The sequence below is a fragment of the Vigna angularis genome, chromosome 4, assembly GCF_016808095.1.
Source record: "Vigna angularis cultivar LongXiaoDou No.4 chromosome 4, ASM1680809v1, whole genome shotgun sequence".
Classification (NCBI taxonomy): Eukaryota; Viridiplantae; Streptophyta; class Magnoliopsida; order Fabales; family Fabaceae; genus Vigna; species Vigna angularis.
In genome coordinates this window covers 14,729,452-14,744,289 of record NC_068973.1, presented here as the reverse complement: position 1 = coordinate 14,744,289, position 14,838 = coordinate 14,729,452, and the positions used below count along the sequence as shown (strand labels likewise).

At 32.4% G+C, this 14,838-nt stretch overlaps 1 protein-coding gene across 1 annotated transcript; it reads left to right on the top strand.

The window, feature by feature from the left end:
* The first annotated feature begins 305 nt into the window (after nt 1-305).
* LOC108330262 (bidirectional sugar transporter SWEET10) lies at nt 306-4,114 on the top strand. The gene is made up of 6 exons (XM_017564758.2): nt 306-406; nt 2,122-2,158; nt 2,253-2,466; nt 2,575-2,736; nt 3,097-3,216; nt 3,613-4,114. Exons 1-6 carry the CDS (start codon nt 361-363, stop codon nt 3,835-3,837), a joined length of 804 nt encoding a protein of 267 aa, XP_017420247.1. The 5' UTR covers nt 306-360; the 3' UTR covers nt 3,838-4,114.
* Nucleotides 4,115-14,838: the final 10,724 nt, after the last annotated feature.

Below are 14,838 nucleotides of genomic sequence, written 5' to 3'. Positions count from 1 at the left end.
TATATTCAATAAATGAATTTAATTTTTTCATTCCAACATAATAAGTAGTTTATAACCTCCTTTATGAGCTATATATGTATGATAAAATCTAGTTTTTTTAAAACTAGAAATTAAATAAATATATGATAAGTATTGATATATTTAAAATGATGAAGTATTTTCATGTTTCACTTCTCTTAGCAACTTGACTTGCATTACTTCCCTTTTATGTACTATAAATAGACTCTAATTCTTATCCTATCTACTAAGTGCAATTGAAAGTAAGAAGAGAGATAAACTCAAGTGAGAGAGGGTTTTCACATTGAGAGAATCCTATCTACAGCTTTTCGTGAGCACTCATAGTAGTAAACACATTTTAACATGCCCATTCATCACCAAACTTTGGCTTTCATTTTCGGCCTTCTAGGTACATACTAATACCATAAATCTCTACAGCATATTCCACTTTATTCTTTTTATTTATTATTTTCATTTCTCTCATATAATGTAGTGTCATATTTTTCATCTACTTTAAGAATGATGCTTTGAGCGAACTTCTTGCAAAAGTGTGTGTTACTGTTTATATCTTTGTGAAAAAAAAAACATACACTTACGTAATTCGAGTATCAGATATGTTGTTAATTTTTATAATAATTAGTTAAAAATTATATCAACTGGACAAAATAGTTTCCAATAAATCGATAAGAGGATATGAATATTTTTCTTTTTAAATATTCCAAACCCAACATAAGAGAAGCTTAATAATGTTAACAAAATTACAAGGTTTCTTCAACTTTATAACACCACATTGAACTGCAAGGTTGAAAACCACTTGAAATATAATGTTGACATGTCTCTTGAACCAAAACACTATCGTTATATGGCCATAAAGCAATAGATTACTTCAGTTATCAATTATCATCCTAATGTAACCAATTACTCTCAAGATAATATTTAAACATGTTATTGTCGTATTCTGTCTTACAACAAATTAGCATCATTGTTGTGAAAATTCCAAGAAAATTGTAAATATTTGACTAACATAGACGACGGTCTGTTGATAATAATGAAATATGTGTATAAGTTGTGTTTATAGATAGATTAATGATAAAAAATTGTTGATACTGATAGATCACAAAATTTGTTAGTAATTATCCACCATTTTAAATTTGTCAATAATTTTTTATAAATTTATATTGTCAGTAAATTTTTTTTGTATATATCATGATTTAATCATCATCATCTTCTTCTTCTTCTTCTCATTTTTCTTCTTTTTCTTCCTCTTCTTCCTCCCCTCCTCTCCTCCGACTCTTTCTCCTTGTCTTCCTTTGTTTCTCCTTCCAACTCAAGTCACCACCATAATGGACCACCATGACTACCATACCTTTATCGCTTACAACTCTTCCTCTTTTTTTTTTTCTTGTCTTTATCCTCCTTATCCTATTATTTTCACCCATATTTTTGATTTACAAATTTTTTTTGTTAGATTTGACAAGAAATATTTGTCAATATTTAGCAATGAAAATATTTACTGATAATAAGAATATAAAATATTGACAAAATTTACTAACAAAAAATAATATAAATTGTAATTTATTAATTGATTCTTGAATTTTATTCACTTATTCATTACCGATAAAAATATTTATTGATAATTTAAATTTTAAAATTTGTCAATAAATTTAATGATAAATTTGATTTTGATTACTGATTTATTTCTATCCATTCATTAAACACAAAAAAATACTTATAATGTTCACTTTCCACTTTGGTATCACGCTACCCTTCCCCAAAAATTCTTCACCCTTGACCTCGTTAATGAAGATCTAAAGGGACATTTCAGAAAATATACTATTTTTACATGGGAGATATTTCAGACATTATTTCCTATATGATATTTGAACCATATGCGGAACGAACATTGCATGGTATAGCTGTAGTTTATAAAGAGTAATAAATCATAATACTTGAAAGCAACACCATTGAATTAGGGCAGAACTTTGGTAGAAATAATAACAATAGTAAGAGGAATAGGAGGAGGTTATTGTAGTAATATAATGAATTATGATAATAATATTAATAATCTGAATTTGTTTATAAGTACTGATGGATGTCTATTGTTTTTGTTTTTGGTGTAATAAGGAAACATCATCTCCTTTATGGTGTTCCTCGCTCCACTGTAAGTGATTTAATAATATAGCATTACCTATTGTAATTAATTGATGAGGAGCATATGGTTTATGTAATACGTGGTTTATATCTGATCAATGCAGACCAACTTTTTACCAAATATACAAGAAGAGGTCGTCGGAGGGGTTTCAATCATTACCTTATATTGTTGCATTGTTCAGTTCAATGCTGTGGATTTATTACGCACTCGTAAAAAGGGAGGGCACCCTCCTTCTCATTACTATTAACTCCTTTGGATGTGTCATAGAGACATTCTACCTTGCTATCTTCTTAATTTATGCAGCCAGAAAATCCAGGGTTTTCCTTCTTATAATTAATAACTCCTTCTTATAATAATTTCTTTTTTCTATTTAATTTGAACAATAAAAAAACTAATTACTTTCCTTCTATAAAATGTTGTCACAGCTTTCAACCATGATGATTGTTTTCTTGTTAGATGTTTTTGGGTTCGGAGGCATGCTTCTTTTAACTCTCTTCCTAACAAAAGGATCCAAACGCCTTAAAGTGATTGGATGGATTTCTCTCGTTTTCAATATAAGCGTATTCGCTGCTCCTCTCGGGATTATGGTAAGAATTCAGATCGTAAATATGCATACGATTTTTTTAAACGTGAATAATGAAAAATTTCTTTATTTGAAACGGAAAATGTAATTGGAAAGTAGTATCCACACCTATGAAATTGCATAAAAGTTTTTTTTATTTCCAACAAAGAACCTTTTTTTTTTAAATATATTCTTTTAAAAAAAATAAAAACAAAATCCCTAAATGACATCAGTGAAAGAGTTTTTTCGTTATTCTTTTTCAATGACAAAGTTTGCAATTTCTTTATGCATGTAGAGGAATTTCATCATCAACCTCTTTGCACTATTTTTTTCTGAAGCTCTCAACAAAAGTTAATTCTTATATATGGTTGATGCATGCATGCAGAAACGTGTGATAAAGACGAAAAGCGTGGAATTCATGCCTTTAAGTTTGTCCTTCTTTTTGACCTTAAATGCTATCATGTGGTTCTTCTATGGCCTTCTCCTCAACGACTACTACATCGCTGTAAGTTAAATTCAATCATTCAATGTCGGTTTATTTGGAGCATTTATTCATATTATATTAAACTTTTGTCTTATTCGGACTAAGTCCTTTCCTCTATCACTCTTCTCATTTCCTTCCATTACTTTTCCTTGTGCTTTAATAAGTGATAATGTCAATTTAATCGTAATTTATTACCTGTACGCACTCTATTGAGTCCCATATGAAAAAGGAAGTCAAATGAAAACAAGGGTCCCCCAATTATATTATTATATAATTTCAAAAATCTTATCTCATACTTATATGCTGAACATTTTAATTTGATTCCTTTCGATTTGATATAACCTATACCAGAAAAATAAATAAATTCTAATTTGATTTCTAAAAAGTCCATTTACCGTTTCCATTTGGATGATGCAGCTCCCAAACACACTAGGTTTTCTATTCGGCATAATTCAGATGGTGCTGTATTTGATTTATAGAAACCCCAAGACAAATAAGGTAACGAAATTGCAAGAACCAAATAATCATGAGATTGTTGACATTGGGGAAGCATCTGAGCTGAATCATGTAAGCAGTGGTGCTATGACTGAGATTGCTACTGAGGACCCAAATAGAAGAGAAGAAGGAAATCGAAAACCCTAAGAACATCATGGATTCCCATAGCAATATGTGATAATTAAACAAAGAAGTCCAAACAGAAAATAAGCAAAAGTGATAATAAAAATTGAGGTCCATAAATATTTAACCTAAAAGTATAATAAAAATTCTACATGGTCAAGTGGGTCACTTCTCAATGCAAGAACAATGTTTTGGAGTTTAGGGTTCTTCTTTTGACCATAGATGAATTTGTGTGAAGCTGTAGTATGTTGTGTTTATGTTGTTACATCTCATACTGTAATAAATCAATAATGGGATTCAGTTTTTGCACTTTGTATTTTTAAATTATTGAATATAGTCTTATATCATTACCGTGTGTATTTTTTTTTTCACATTTACGAAATTAAAGTGAAAGTTGGAAGACGATAACGTGGAGGAATTAATTATTATTTTAGTAATGAGAATACTTTTGTATATTTTCATATGCTGCAATAATTGATGTCCTAATGTTAATGTTTATGTGGTGGTTATTCGTATATCAGCATGATTAAATTATGCATGTAGCTAGTGGCATGAGGGCTGTGTAATGGAGAAGGGGACAGATATAAAGTTGAGCCTAAAAAGTAAAAAAAAAAAAAACGTTTATCTTCATGACGGAAGCTAACAATCATTGGCACGAAAGACACGATCGACACAACGACAGTATAGATCACAGTCACACGTTACAGCCTTCTTTTTACAGATCATTACACTGTTCATCAAAAGGAACGGTGTTCTTGTAACCAAAAGAAAATGGAAAGGTGTTAAAAATCATTGTCAACTAATTATTTTATATTAAATTACTTTACCTACTGAAAAAGAAAAATCAAATATATATTCATGGCCTTTCTAGGTAGAATTACAACCTTTTATAGGTGATTTCAATTTTATACTTTTAATGCAATTACTCTTATCTTAAGGTTAATTGGATTTAAAACTAATGTTTTAAGTGGGATTTGTCCAAATGATATAAAATTGGCTTTAAGTGAAATTATGCATTAAAATAAGTTTTTGAACCATATTGTTCCATGCAGATGAAATGTACTGTGACCAGTCTAATTAAGGAGTCTATTTTATGAAATTTTCTTAGATAATTTGATGAATTATTCAAGAACTATGTTTTTATAATGATAAAATGAATGTTTCCTAATAATTATGACTTGTCGTTGTGTAGTTGATCAAGTGAAAGTAAGCTCATATATCGTCTATATAGATGAGACAATGATGAATCGTTTAATGTCTTAAACAATACAAGCATTATTAAATTGGAGATTTTTCCATAATCAAGAGAAACTAGAATCATAAGCTTGAAAAAGTAATAAAGTGTTCTTAAAGATAGAGAAGAAAACATAAAAGATAACTTGTCTAATACTTGTATTATTGAAGTCGTCTAGTTAATGTAACATTCCGATTTCTGAGATGTCATAGGTTTTTAAAGATCGGTAAATTTATAATTTATAATTTATAACATCTCACACATAGACTCTTCGTCTATCCACTCATTAGCACTCATGCTAACTACTTACTATAACCATTATAGTAGCACCACTATCAACATAACATAACCTGCAGCATCTTAAGTACCATGATCATCATCATAGATACACCACCATCATGACTATCCTAGTCATGAACAACACCATGAGCATCACCGCACCACAATACCATAATGGAAAGAGTCCATCTCACTCTTGTACCCTATCTCACCGATTGTAGTCGCTCCTACAGCCCACCTGTAGCCTCTCCTACAGGACATCTGTACCCTCCCCTACAAATCATCTCCTTCCAATGCACACAAGGCAAAAAAGGAAGCACTTATTCGCAGATAGAACCAGGATTTACGAGGTACAACAAGTAGACTTATTCTTCCACTCTCATGCTCATCAATCACATACTCATGTACATCCCATCACTCACTCATGCTCCACTCTCAACCACAAGTCAAACTAATCCTAAACATAATCACTAACCTCAATATTTGATTATCATCATGTTCCACAGCTCCTCATGCTTGGTTCACGTCCATTCTTCATCAAATTTGTCATTTTCACCAAAATGTACTGTGATAATCGATTATCACTTAAGATAATCGATTATCTTAATGAAATTTACCAAGAAACATCACGTAGGAAGGGATAATCGATTATCATCTGAGATAATCGATTATTCCGGAAATCACACTCAAAACCAACGCGCATATAATCGATTATAACTAATAATAATCAATTATTACCGAATCAAACATATCCTAGACATGATTCAAGCATTCAAACGCACATACATCAACCCTAGATCACGTGTAGCATACATGTATTCAAGCATCACATATTCATGTAAACATATTCATGTAAACATACTCAAACACACATAATACATCACTTAAATCATACAGATCCAATCATTGACATGTTATAACCCCAATAATAGGGTGCAAACGAGTCTCCAATAAAGACACCAAATGGGGTTTTCAATCAGCCAAACTAACTAATTATAATGCTTACAAATGAGAACCAAGAAGATAAAAATTCTCCAAAACAAAGTTGCGCATGCAAGACTATTTTCTCCCAAATTAGACCTCAAATTGACAATCCAAACGGCTAGAGTAAAGAATCATACGTTTGACACTCACTTTCCAAAAATCAGCTCGATCCAACAGTGAACGACTTCACAACAATGAAAACAACAGTGCAAGTTTTGTGTTATGGAGGAATAATTTCTTGTTTTTGTTTAGTTTTTTCTCTTCTAAATTAGACCTCCGATTGACAATCTGAACAGTCAAAATGAAAAATCATACGTTTGGAACCCACTATCCAAAAATCAGCTCGATCCAATGGTGAACGACTTCACAACGATGAAAAAACTACTGTAGGTTTTGTGTTATGCAGGAATAATTTCTTCTCTTCCTTTCTCTCTCACTTGGCTTTTCCCTCTCTTTAAATGACTCTATTTTACCTTAATAATTTGACCTACCTCTACTAAAACAAAGTGAGACATAATGGTTCACATTATTTAGCCTATTCTCCACATTGGAAGGGAGTCCAATAACCAACCACTTACAACATATATTTGCATGGAAACCCCTAAGTATCATAACTTTGTTCTCCCTTAGCATCAAACCTTCTGTTGGGATAACCCAATAACCCATACATAAATTTATAGGGAAAACCCAACACAAATACTACATGAAACCTATGCCTATGCATACACAAGCTCTTTCCCAACAATAACAACATATAATCAAAATCATATAAACATGTATCAACAAGGATTATTAATCCAAAATAACCAAGAACATATATAACATACAACAATAAACAAACAAAGGTAGTTTTCCCCATACCTTAGCCAATCATAAGGCTTTATCTGCAACACTAAAACACCACCAATCTTACTTTACACTAAGAGTTTCTCGTCGCTCTCTCTTTTTTTCTCCTAAAACGTCAATCTCCTTTCTTCCTCTGTTTTCTCTCTTTGATTTAGAGTTTCTAAACACAAAACCACACATTTCTCTATATCTTAATATTTATGAATCCACCCAACTCTATCTCTAATATTTTCTCACTTATAATAATACTTTTTATTTTAATTTATTTTAATGAGTCTAACAATAATATATATTATTATTATCTAGCCATAATATCTAACTATATATAATAATATATCAATATATTATTTAAATTATCATAAATATCTAATAATAATAATATCTCTTTTAAATATCTAAAATCCACCAAAATTATATCTCTTATTTTCTCCACTACTTTATTTCTAAGACCCATATTTTCCCGGGTCTTACATTCACCCCTCCTATTTTTTAAACTTGATATAACATCTTGCTCACTTTATTTTTGAATTAATATCACAGAACCTAGCTATTACTACAATCCAACCCATATTAAACTCGAAGAATTCGAAAATCAACACTACATCTCAACTTATACAAAACCAATGAACTTCAAATACCGGTTTCAAAAGGTGAACTTGCATAAAAGTTTGTTATGAATCAAATTAAACTAGCTCAACAACTTTTGAACATCACAATAAACTTTTTTTTGAACTGAAATTGGACACAAACACACAATAAATCGAAATTTGAACTTGAAACAACCAATTATGTAGTTAAATGACTCAACCTCACTACCAATTTTAAGTTTTAAGGATTCTGTTAGAATTGATGAGCTTTGTTTCTCAACACCAAGAGGGGGGTGAATTGATGTTTTATAAAAATACTTGTTTTTCAAATCTTTTACGCAAAAGGAATGAATCTTTAAATTTTTCTTGAACAACAAGAAATATGTATGCAATATAACAATATGCGCATTCGAATGAAGACAAAATGTAATCAATTTAATGTAGAGAGATAGGGAGAAGAAAGATCAAACTCTAAGGTTTATACTGGTTTGGCCAATGCCTACATCCAATGTCCTTCCAATCAACTCGAGATTGAAAGCTAATTTGCACTATAGAGATATGAGTTTTTACAACAAGGGCTTTAGAGCGACCACAATGTCAATATATAAATCACCTTTCTAACTCACTACTCTAATATAGCCAAATACAAACAAAACCATGTAGCAAGAAAAATCCTCTCCTACAGTCAACCCTTTGAGAACCCTCTCAAAGTACAAGAACTCCTCGTTCTTCTTCCTGGCAACACGCACAAGGAAACATCAACACATAGATTGTGAAACTTCTCCTTATCACACAACAAGCACCTCAATTGTGTAGAACGATTAGACTCTTCACAACAGTAAAGCTAGTCTCTAAAGAAATCTTCAAGATTAGTCCACCACTTTGATTTCTTGTTTCTTGGAGCGCTAGATTACTTCTATAAAACGCTTAAACTCAATCTGAAACAGATATGAAAATGTTAATCTCGATTGTCTTACAGAAATCAAATTGATGCGTCTATATATAGTTTTAGTCATTTCAGATGTAATATAATCGATTACGCTTTTAATCTAATCGGTTACATTAAGCAGTTGTAACAAATTTATAACTAACTTAGCTCCTTAATTGAATACACAATTAATGCAATAGATTTCCATTTAATGCTTAGTCAATACATTTAAAAATATGACCGTTGAAACAGTTATGACAAGCATAAATCAATTTTCAAATCTCTAATAGACTTAATTTACTACATAATCTATGTAATCGATTAAGCTTCAACACTTAGCATATTTTTGAAAACTTTTCTTTATAATTCACATCACAGCACACTTGAAAAAGATATGTGCAATCACATGTGTTTTAATGAATTCACCAACTAATATAATCGATTCAAACTAGTTGTTTTGCCTCAGTTAAAAAATTCAAGTTGTCTGATAACCCAAATTGATTATCATACCACTGTAATTGATTTAGTCATTCAGATATGCTTTTGTGCATGTGAATACCATAATATCAAAACATACATTGTGCATACACATATATAATCACTTTACTAACACAATATGCATCATTCAACACATTATATGTTCAACACATGTGGCAATCATAATACGTGTGTATTTCACAGTAAGCATAAGCACATACAACATGTGACATATAACACAGTACATATTCATGTATTTTTATTATCAATGTGTTGCAATCATCAAAAACCAAAGTCACAGGGATTGAGTTCAACTATCACAATTCTTCCCCTATCAAGAATCTCCCCCTTTTCTTATGATGCACAACCATGATTAATAAAACCATGTTGTACAGTCCACAATAGTTCACAATCAAACACAGTTCAATTATCTCAGTAACACAATTCAATTATATCAATTACTTCTCCCCCTTTGGGCATTAGCAAAAAAGGAAATGTTGTTGAGTGTAATTGAAACAGAGATAATGAAGCAAATAGAGATGCATTAACCAAATTTTATGAAATATAATGATGCTCCCACTGTCAATAATATTCACATGAATTCATCATTGTCTCCCCTTTTTAACATGTGAAGTAGTATTTAATAGCATACAATACTCCCCCTATCATTATGCATATCAAATTTCATTATCACAAATGCAAAACAGAGATATGACAGAGTATGTATCATACATATATGTTCAAGCAATGTACCATAAAAGTATTTCATATGCGGTATCAAAGCAAAGTAGATACAACTTAAAACAATTTAAAACAGTTTAATCACTCATAATCTCAATTCAAATTCACAGCGGATTAAACATTATGAGATATATTATGATTAAACATATCACAAATCATTAGTCAAGGTTTACAATGTAAAAATCAGAAGTTTAGAGACTTCAAACCAATTGGCGAATCATAATCGATTTTGACTTTCTCTTAATCGATTTCCTTCTGCAGAGTAATGTCAATTTCACTTTGCAGCTTAGTCAACAATCAGAATTCCTGCATATCCTTTCAATCTTATCTAAATAAAGCATTTTAGTATTTATGCAGTACAATAATCATTATCACAATTTAAGTATGATCATGCAGCAACAAATTGTAATCATGAAATATGTAAATTGCATACATTCATACAAGTGATTGAATTGATTATTGATCAGCTCAATGTAGTCAATCACAAATTATCATTCACACAGGTTGATAAATAGAAATATAATTTTCATTAATAGTCCAAGCATGAGTAAAACCAGATAAAACAACATATATGACATATAAGGCCATTTACTACAAAACAAAAACAAAACAGAGTAAAAGCAAAACCAAACTAAGAAAACACAGAAAACTTCTATTCAGATTCAGATTCTTCAATTGTTATCTCTTCTCTTGATTCATCATCTTCACTTGATTCTTCTATTGTAGAAGAACTGCCAACATAATTTTTAATAAGTTCTTCTAACTTCATTTCCATTCTGAATAAAGATTTTCTCATTTTTCCAGTCCTTTCAGATACCTTCTTGAATTTGTTCACAACAAAACTCTCGAATTCAGATTTAGGAGATAATGAGATAGAGTTATCATCAAAGTCAAACAGTTCCTCTACATTTCCAGATTGATTCTGAACATCACTGAATACCCAGCCATCAGTAGTCTTTTTCATACCGATACATGTTAGTATTGCTTTTCAAATTTCATTTGTCCTGTTGTAGATGATTTTAGTTTCCCCAGAAAGAACGACTTGATAGAGCTTCAAGATTTTACTAATGAACACCCCATATGGTAAATTATGTTCATCATTGATTCTGGTATCAGTCATATGTTTCTTGAAAACTGTAACCCAAGTTAGTTGGTATTCTTGATTGAATGACATTCAGTAAATATAAAGGTTTAAGCCCTTTAGTTGTCCCTATTTATGTGGGTTTTTCCCAGTTTGATCCCTGTTCTTTTAAAATTCCCAATTGAGTCCTAAAAAGTGTTAATTTGAATCAATTGAGCCCCTGCCGTTAAATTTACTTGACATAGTTAAATTTTTGTTGAGATCGGAGGTTGACGTGTCCAATTTTTTTAAACTAGCATACTTTATGCTGCATACGTGGAATATATAATTAAAAAGATATTCTGAAAATTAAAATCCAAATTAGGGTTCCAAGCCACACTCTCGACCCGCGCTTGTTCGAGTCGGATCTCGGCGGCAAACTTTCCCAAGGCCAGTGGCAGACTCCTCTGTAATGCTTCTATTCCAGTTGGTTCTCCAATTTCCCAAATTGGATCCACTCGGCCATTTTGCAGAGAACGTTTCCGATTTAATTGAAGCCTCTCCCTCCCAACATCGTACCATCTATGTTGCGCTGCATAAACATTTGATAACAACACAAAATCCCCACAATGGATTTGCTCACTTTCTTTCAAAACGCTCTTCACAATCCTACTCTTCTTCAACAGATCACTCGCAAAATCGAGTCCATGGATTTGCTGGTTTATAACAAGAAAAGGCGATTACCTCCTCGGCTTGATGACCGTGACCACGTTGTTGGAAACACCTTTGTTGAATGTTTTGCAACGAAATTTGGAAATGTTTCTCATCATGAATTCTTCGAAACCGCTAAAACCTTCTACGCATTATTCGAAAGAAGCAAGCACATCTGAATCAAAACCGCTAAAACCTTCTACGCATTATTCAAATCTTTCCAGGCACAATCTTTGAAGTTCAAACTACGGTAACAGAAACGTTTCGGATGGGATCAAAACGTACACAAAGCACTACCTGGAAATTGTCTCTTCGTTCTTCTTCTGACCATCCTTTTGAGCCTTGTCTCTGATCAGGTGCAACGCGGACACGATTCCTTTTATGTCACTGCAGATTTGCACAATAGGTTAAACTTTTAGATTCCAAAAATTAAATAAATGAAAAGACAAAAGTAGAGAAGACGAACTCTGAGAGATCGAAATCCAAATCGAGATCGAAATTATCATTTGTTGATCGGTTGCTCTTATCGGTTTTATTGAGTTCGGATTCGGATGCCCGCTTCCTTGACCTGGATTTAGTTGCAGACATTGCAAACGCACGTTGTTATGACACCAAAGGCTCAATGTCCACCCACAAAGTAAATGCTTATGTTGCTGATCAAGATGAAGGGCGTGGTACATTACAGGGCCTGCATCAGTTCTGGGCTTTGGGCCAAGACTTGGAGAACGACGTTCCAGTCGTTGGTGGAAGGGGTCTGGATTCGCCGGAAAATTTGGCCTGCGAAGGAGAGGTCGCCGGGGGAGATGGAGCAGAGCTCGAGGAGCTTTTTGACCGGGAAGGGTGGAATTGGAATTTTTCGGTTGTTATGAGATGCACTTGGAGATGCTTCATGCTAAACATGCCACGTTTCAACTCTTAGTATGACACGTGTTCAATAATTGACACATCAACCTCCCACCTGTGCAAAGACTTAACTTTGTTAAGTAAATTTAACAGCAGGGGCTCAATTGATTCAAATTAACACTTTTTAGGACTCAATTGGGAATTTTAAAAGAACGGGGTTCAAACTGGGAAAAACCCACATAAATAGGGACAACTAAAGGGTTTAAACCTAAATATAAATCTTCTTTTCTCAATTTATCACGTAGATATCTCCCTGGTAGTAATAGCCATGCAAGGATGTATGCATACATATTTTCTTCTCTATTAAATCCTTTATGCAAATAAACCTTTCCTCCTTTGTACCTGCCAGGATATCTAAGGCAGCCTTTGTATATCTGCTTCTTTGTAGTCCTCTTGTTATGTAAAGAATCTTTTATGTGAGACATACAACCCTCATATTTGAGTCTTGTGACAAGTAGCCAGACATCATTATTGATTATGATGTTTACTCCTTTTACCAGCGAATGAATATCACCATTTTCGACATGAAGATTATTGTAGACCACTTCAACTAACTGCGGATAGCAGTCATCTTTCATTTGAACAAATTCTGTCAATCCTTGATGAGTAAGCCAATATAGAAATAAGAACCCTTCACCATTGAACAGTGACAGATCAATCAATTTATGTGGAACAACTTCCTTGATTTTTCTCCAACACATAAACCTATTTCTCGCAGCATCATCACTTATCCATCCAGTTGGACTTGCTATCCTTTCTGTTCGAGCAACACACTTGTATCGTTTTGATGAAGAAGATTTTTTATGAAGGACCCAATGAAGAATCTTACTCGATCTAGGTTTTACCCTTTTTGTTAAAGGGTCATTTCACTTTAGATTTCCAAATCTAATACATTTAAGGACACGCAATAAAACTTCAAACAAATAGGCCCATTTTTATCTTTCAAACATTGAAAGCCCATATGAACCATTCATAATCGATTTTATTAAATTTTAAATTGATTTCAACCAAAACAGGAAAACACAAAGAAACATTAACCTATTATGTTTATAACCTAACCGATTAAAAATCGTGAAAACAATTTTTCATACCAAATCATCAACCAGACAAGCAATCATCAACCATGCACACAACATACATTCACATACAAAAACTTATAATGCATGAGTGCATGAAATTAACATTTTTCGTTAACACATCGAGTTACTCAAGAATCTTTGATATATTTCACTGCAATCCATCCTTGAGCACTTCTCTACTTCTGTAGCAACTTACTTTCGTACAAAATTCTCAAACGGTTTTGATGCAGGTACCCAAATAAACTTGGGGCCTTTATGGTTAGTCATAGGAGGTTGTTCCTTTGGAATCCACTTGTACTTTCCTCTTGGAACACCAACCTTTTTGTAGTAACAGTTCCTAACAGTATGTCTAATGGTATTACAATAAAAACATGCATTTGTAACAAGTTTGCTTAGATCAATGAATTTCTTAGAATTAATTCTATTGCTCTTAGCCTTATAACATATTCCTTGTTTGTTTATTGCTCTACCTTGTGATCTTAAAACAACATCTAAATTATCTTTTCCTAGAGTAAATTTAGATAACATGTTTGTCAAGTAATCAATCTTTTCTAAATGAGCAGGACAATTTTCATATTTTTTCTCTACAATCTGAACTTCAGTTTTAACAGTTTTAACAGATTGCAAAGCATCTTCCAAATCCTGTTGGAGCTTTTCATTTTCTTTAACAAGGTTATTAATACGATATTCAAAATCTCTTCTTCAGAGTTTAATCAATTTACCTTGTATTGCAATTTCATAGCTTTTGCATGCATCTCTTGATATGTGTCCAGCAGCATGTGATACTTCACTTCGATAGGCTCATTTTCAAAATCGTTGTCATTATCTTCTGAATGTGCAGATCCTTCCATGAAACACAGGTTTGACTCCTCCTCTACACTTTGATCAGCATCACTTAATGAATCACCATCACTGTTTTCCTAGGCAATGTAAGCCTTCCTTTGCTTACTTCTCCTCTTGTCCTGTGGATACTTAGAGTCAACCTTTTGTCTGTTTTTCAACATTGGACACTCCAGCTTAATGTGACCATCTTAGCCACATTCATAACACGTCACAGTGTTGGTCTTGGAGTTCTTTCTTCCTCCTTTAGAGTTACCTGCATAGTTAGTTGCAACAGTTCTATTTTTCATAAATTTGGTAAACTTTTCTACCATCATATTCATGACCTCTTTCTCAGTTATCTTTGCATCAGCTCA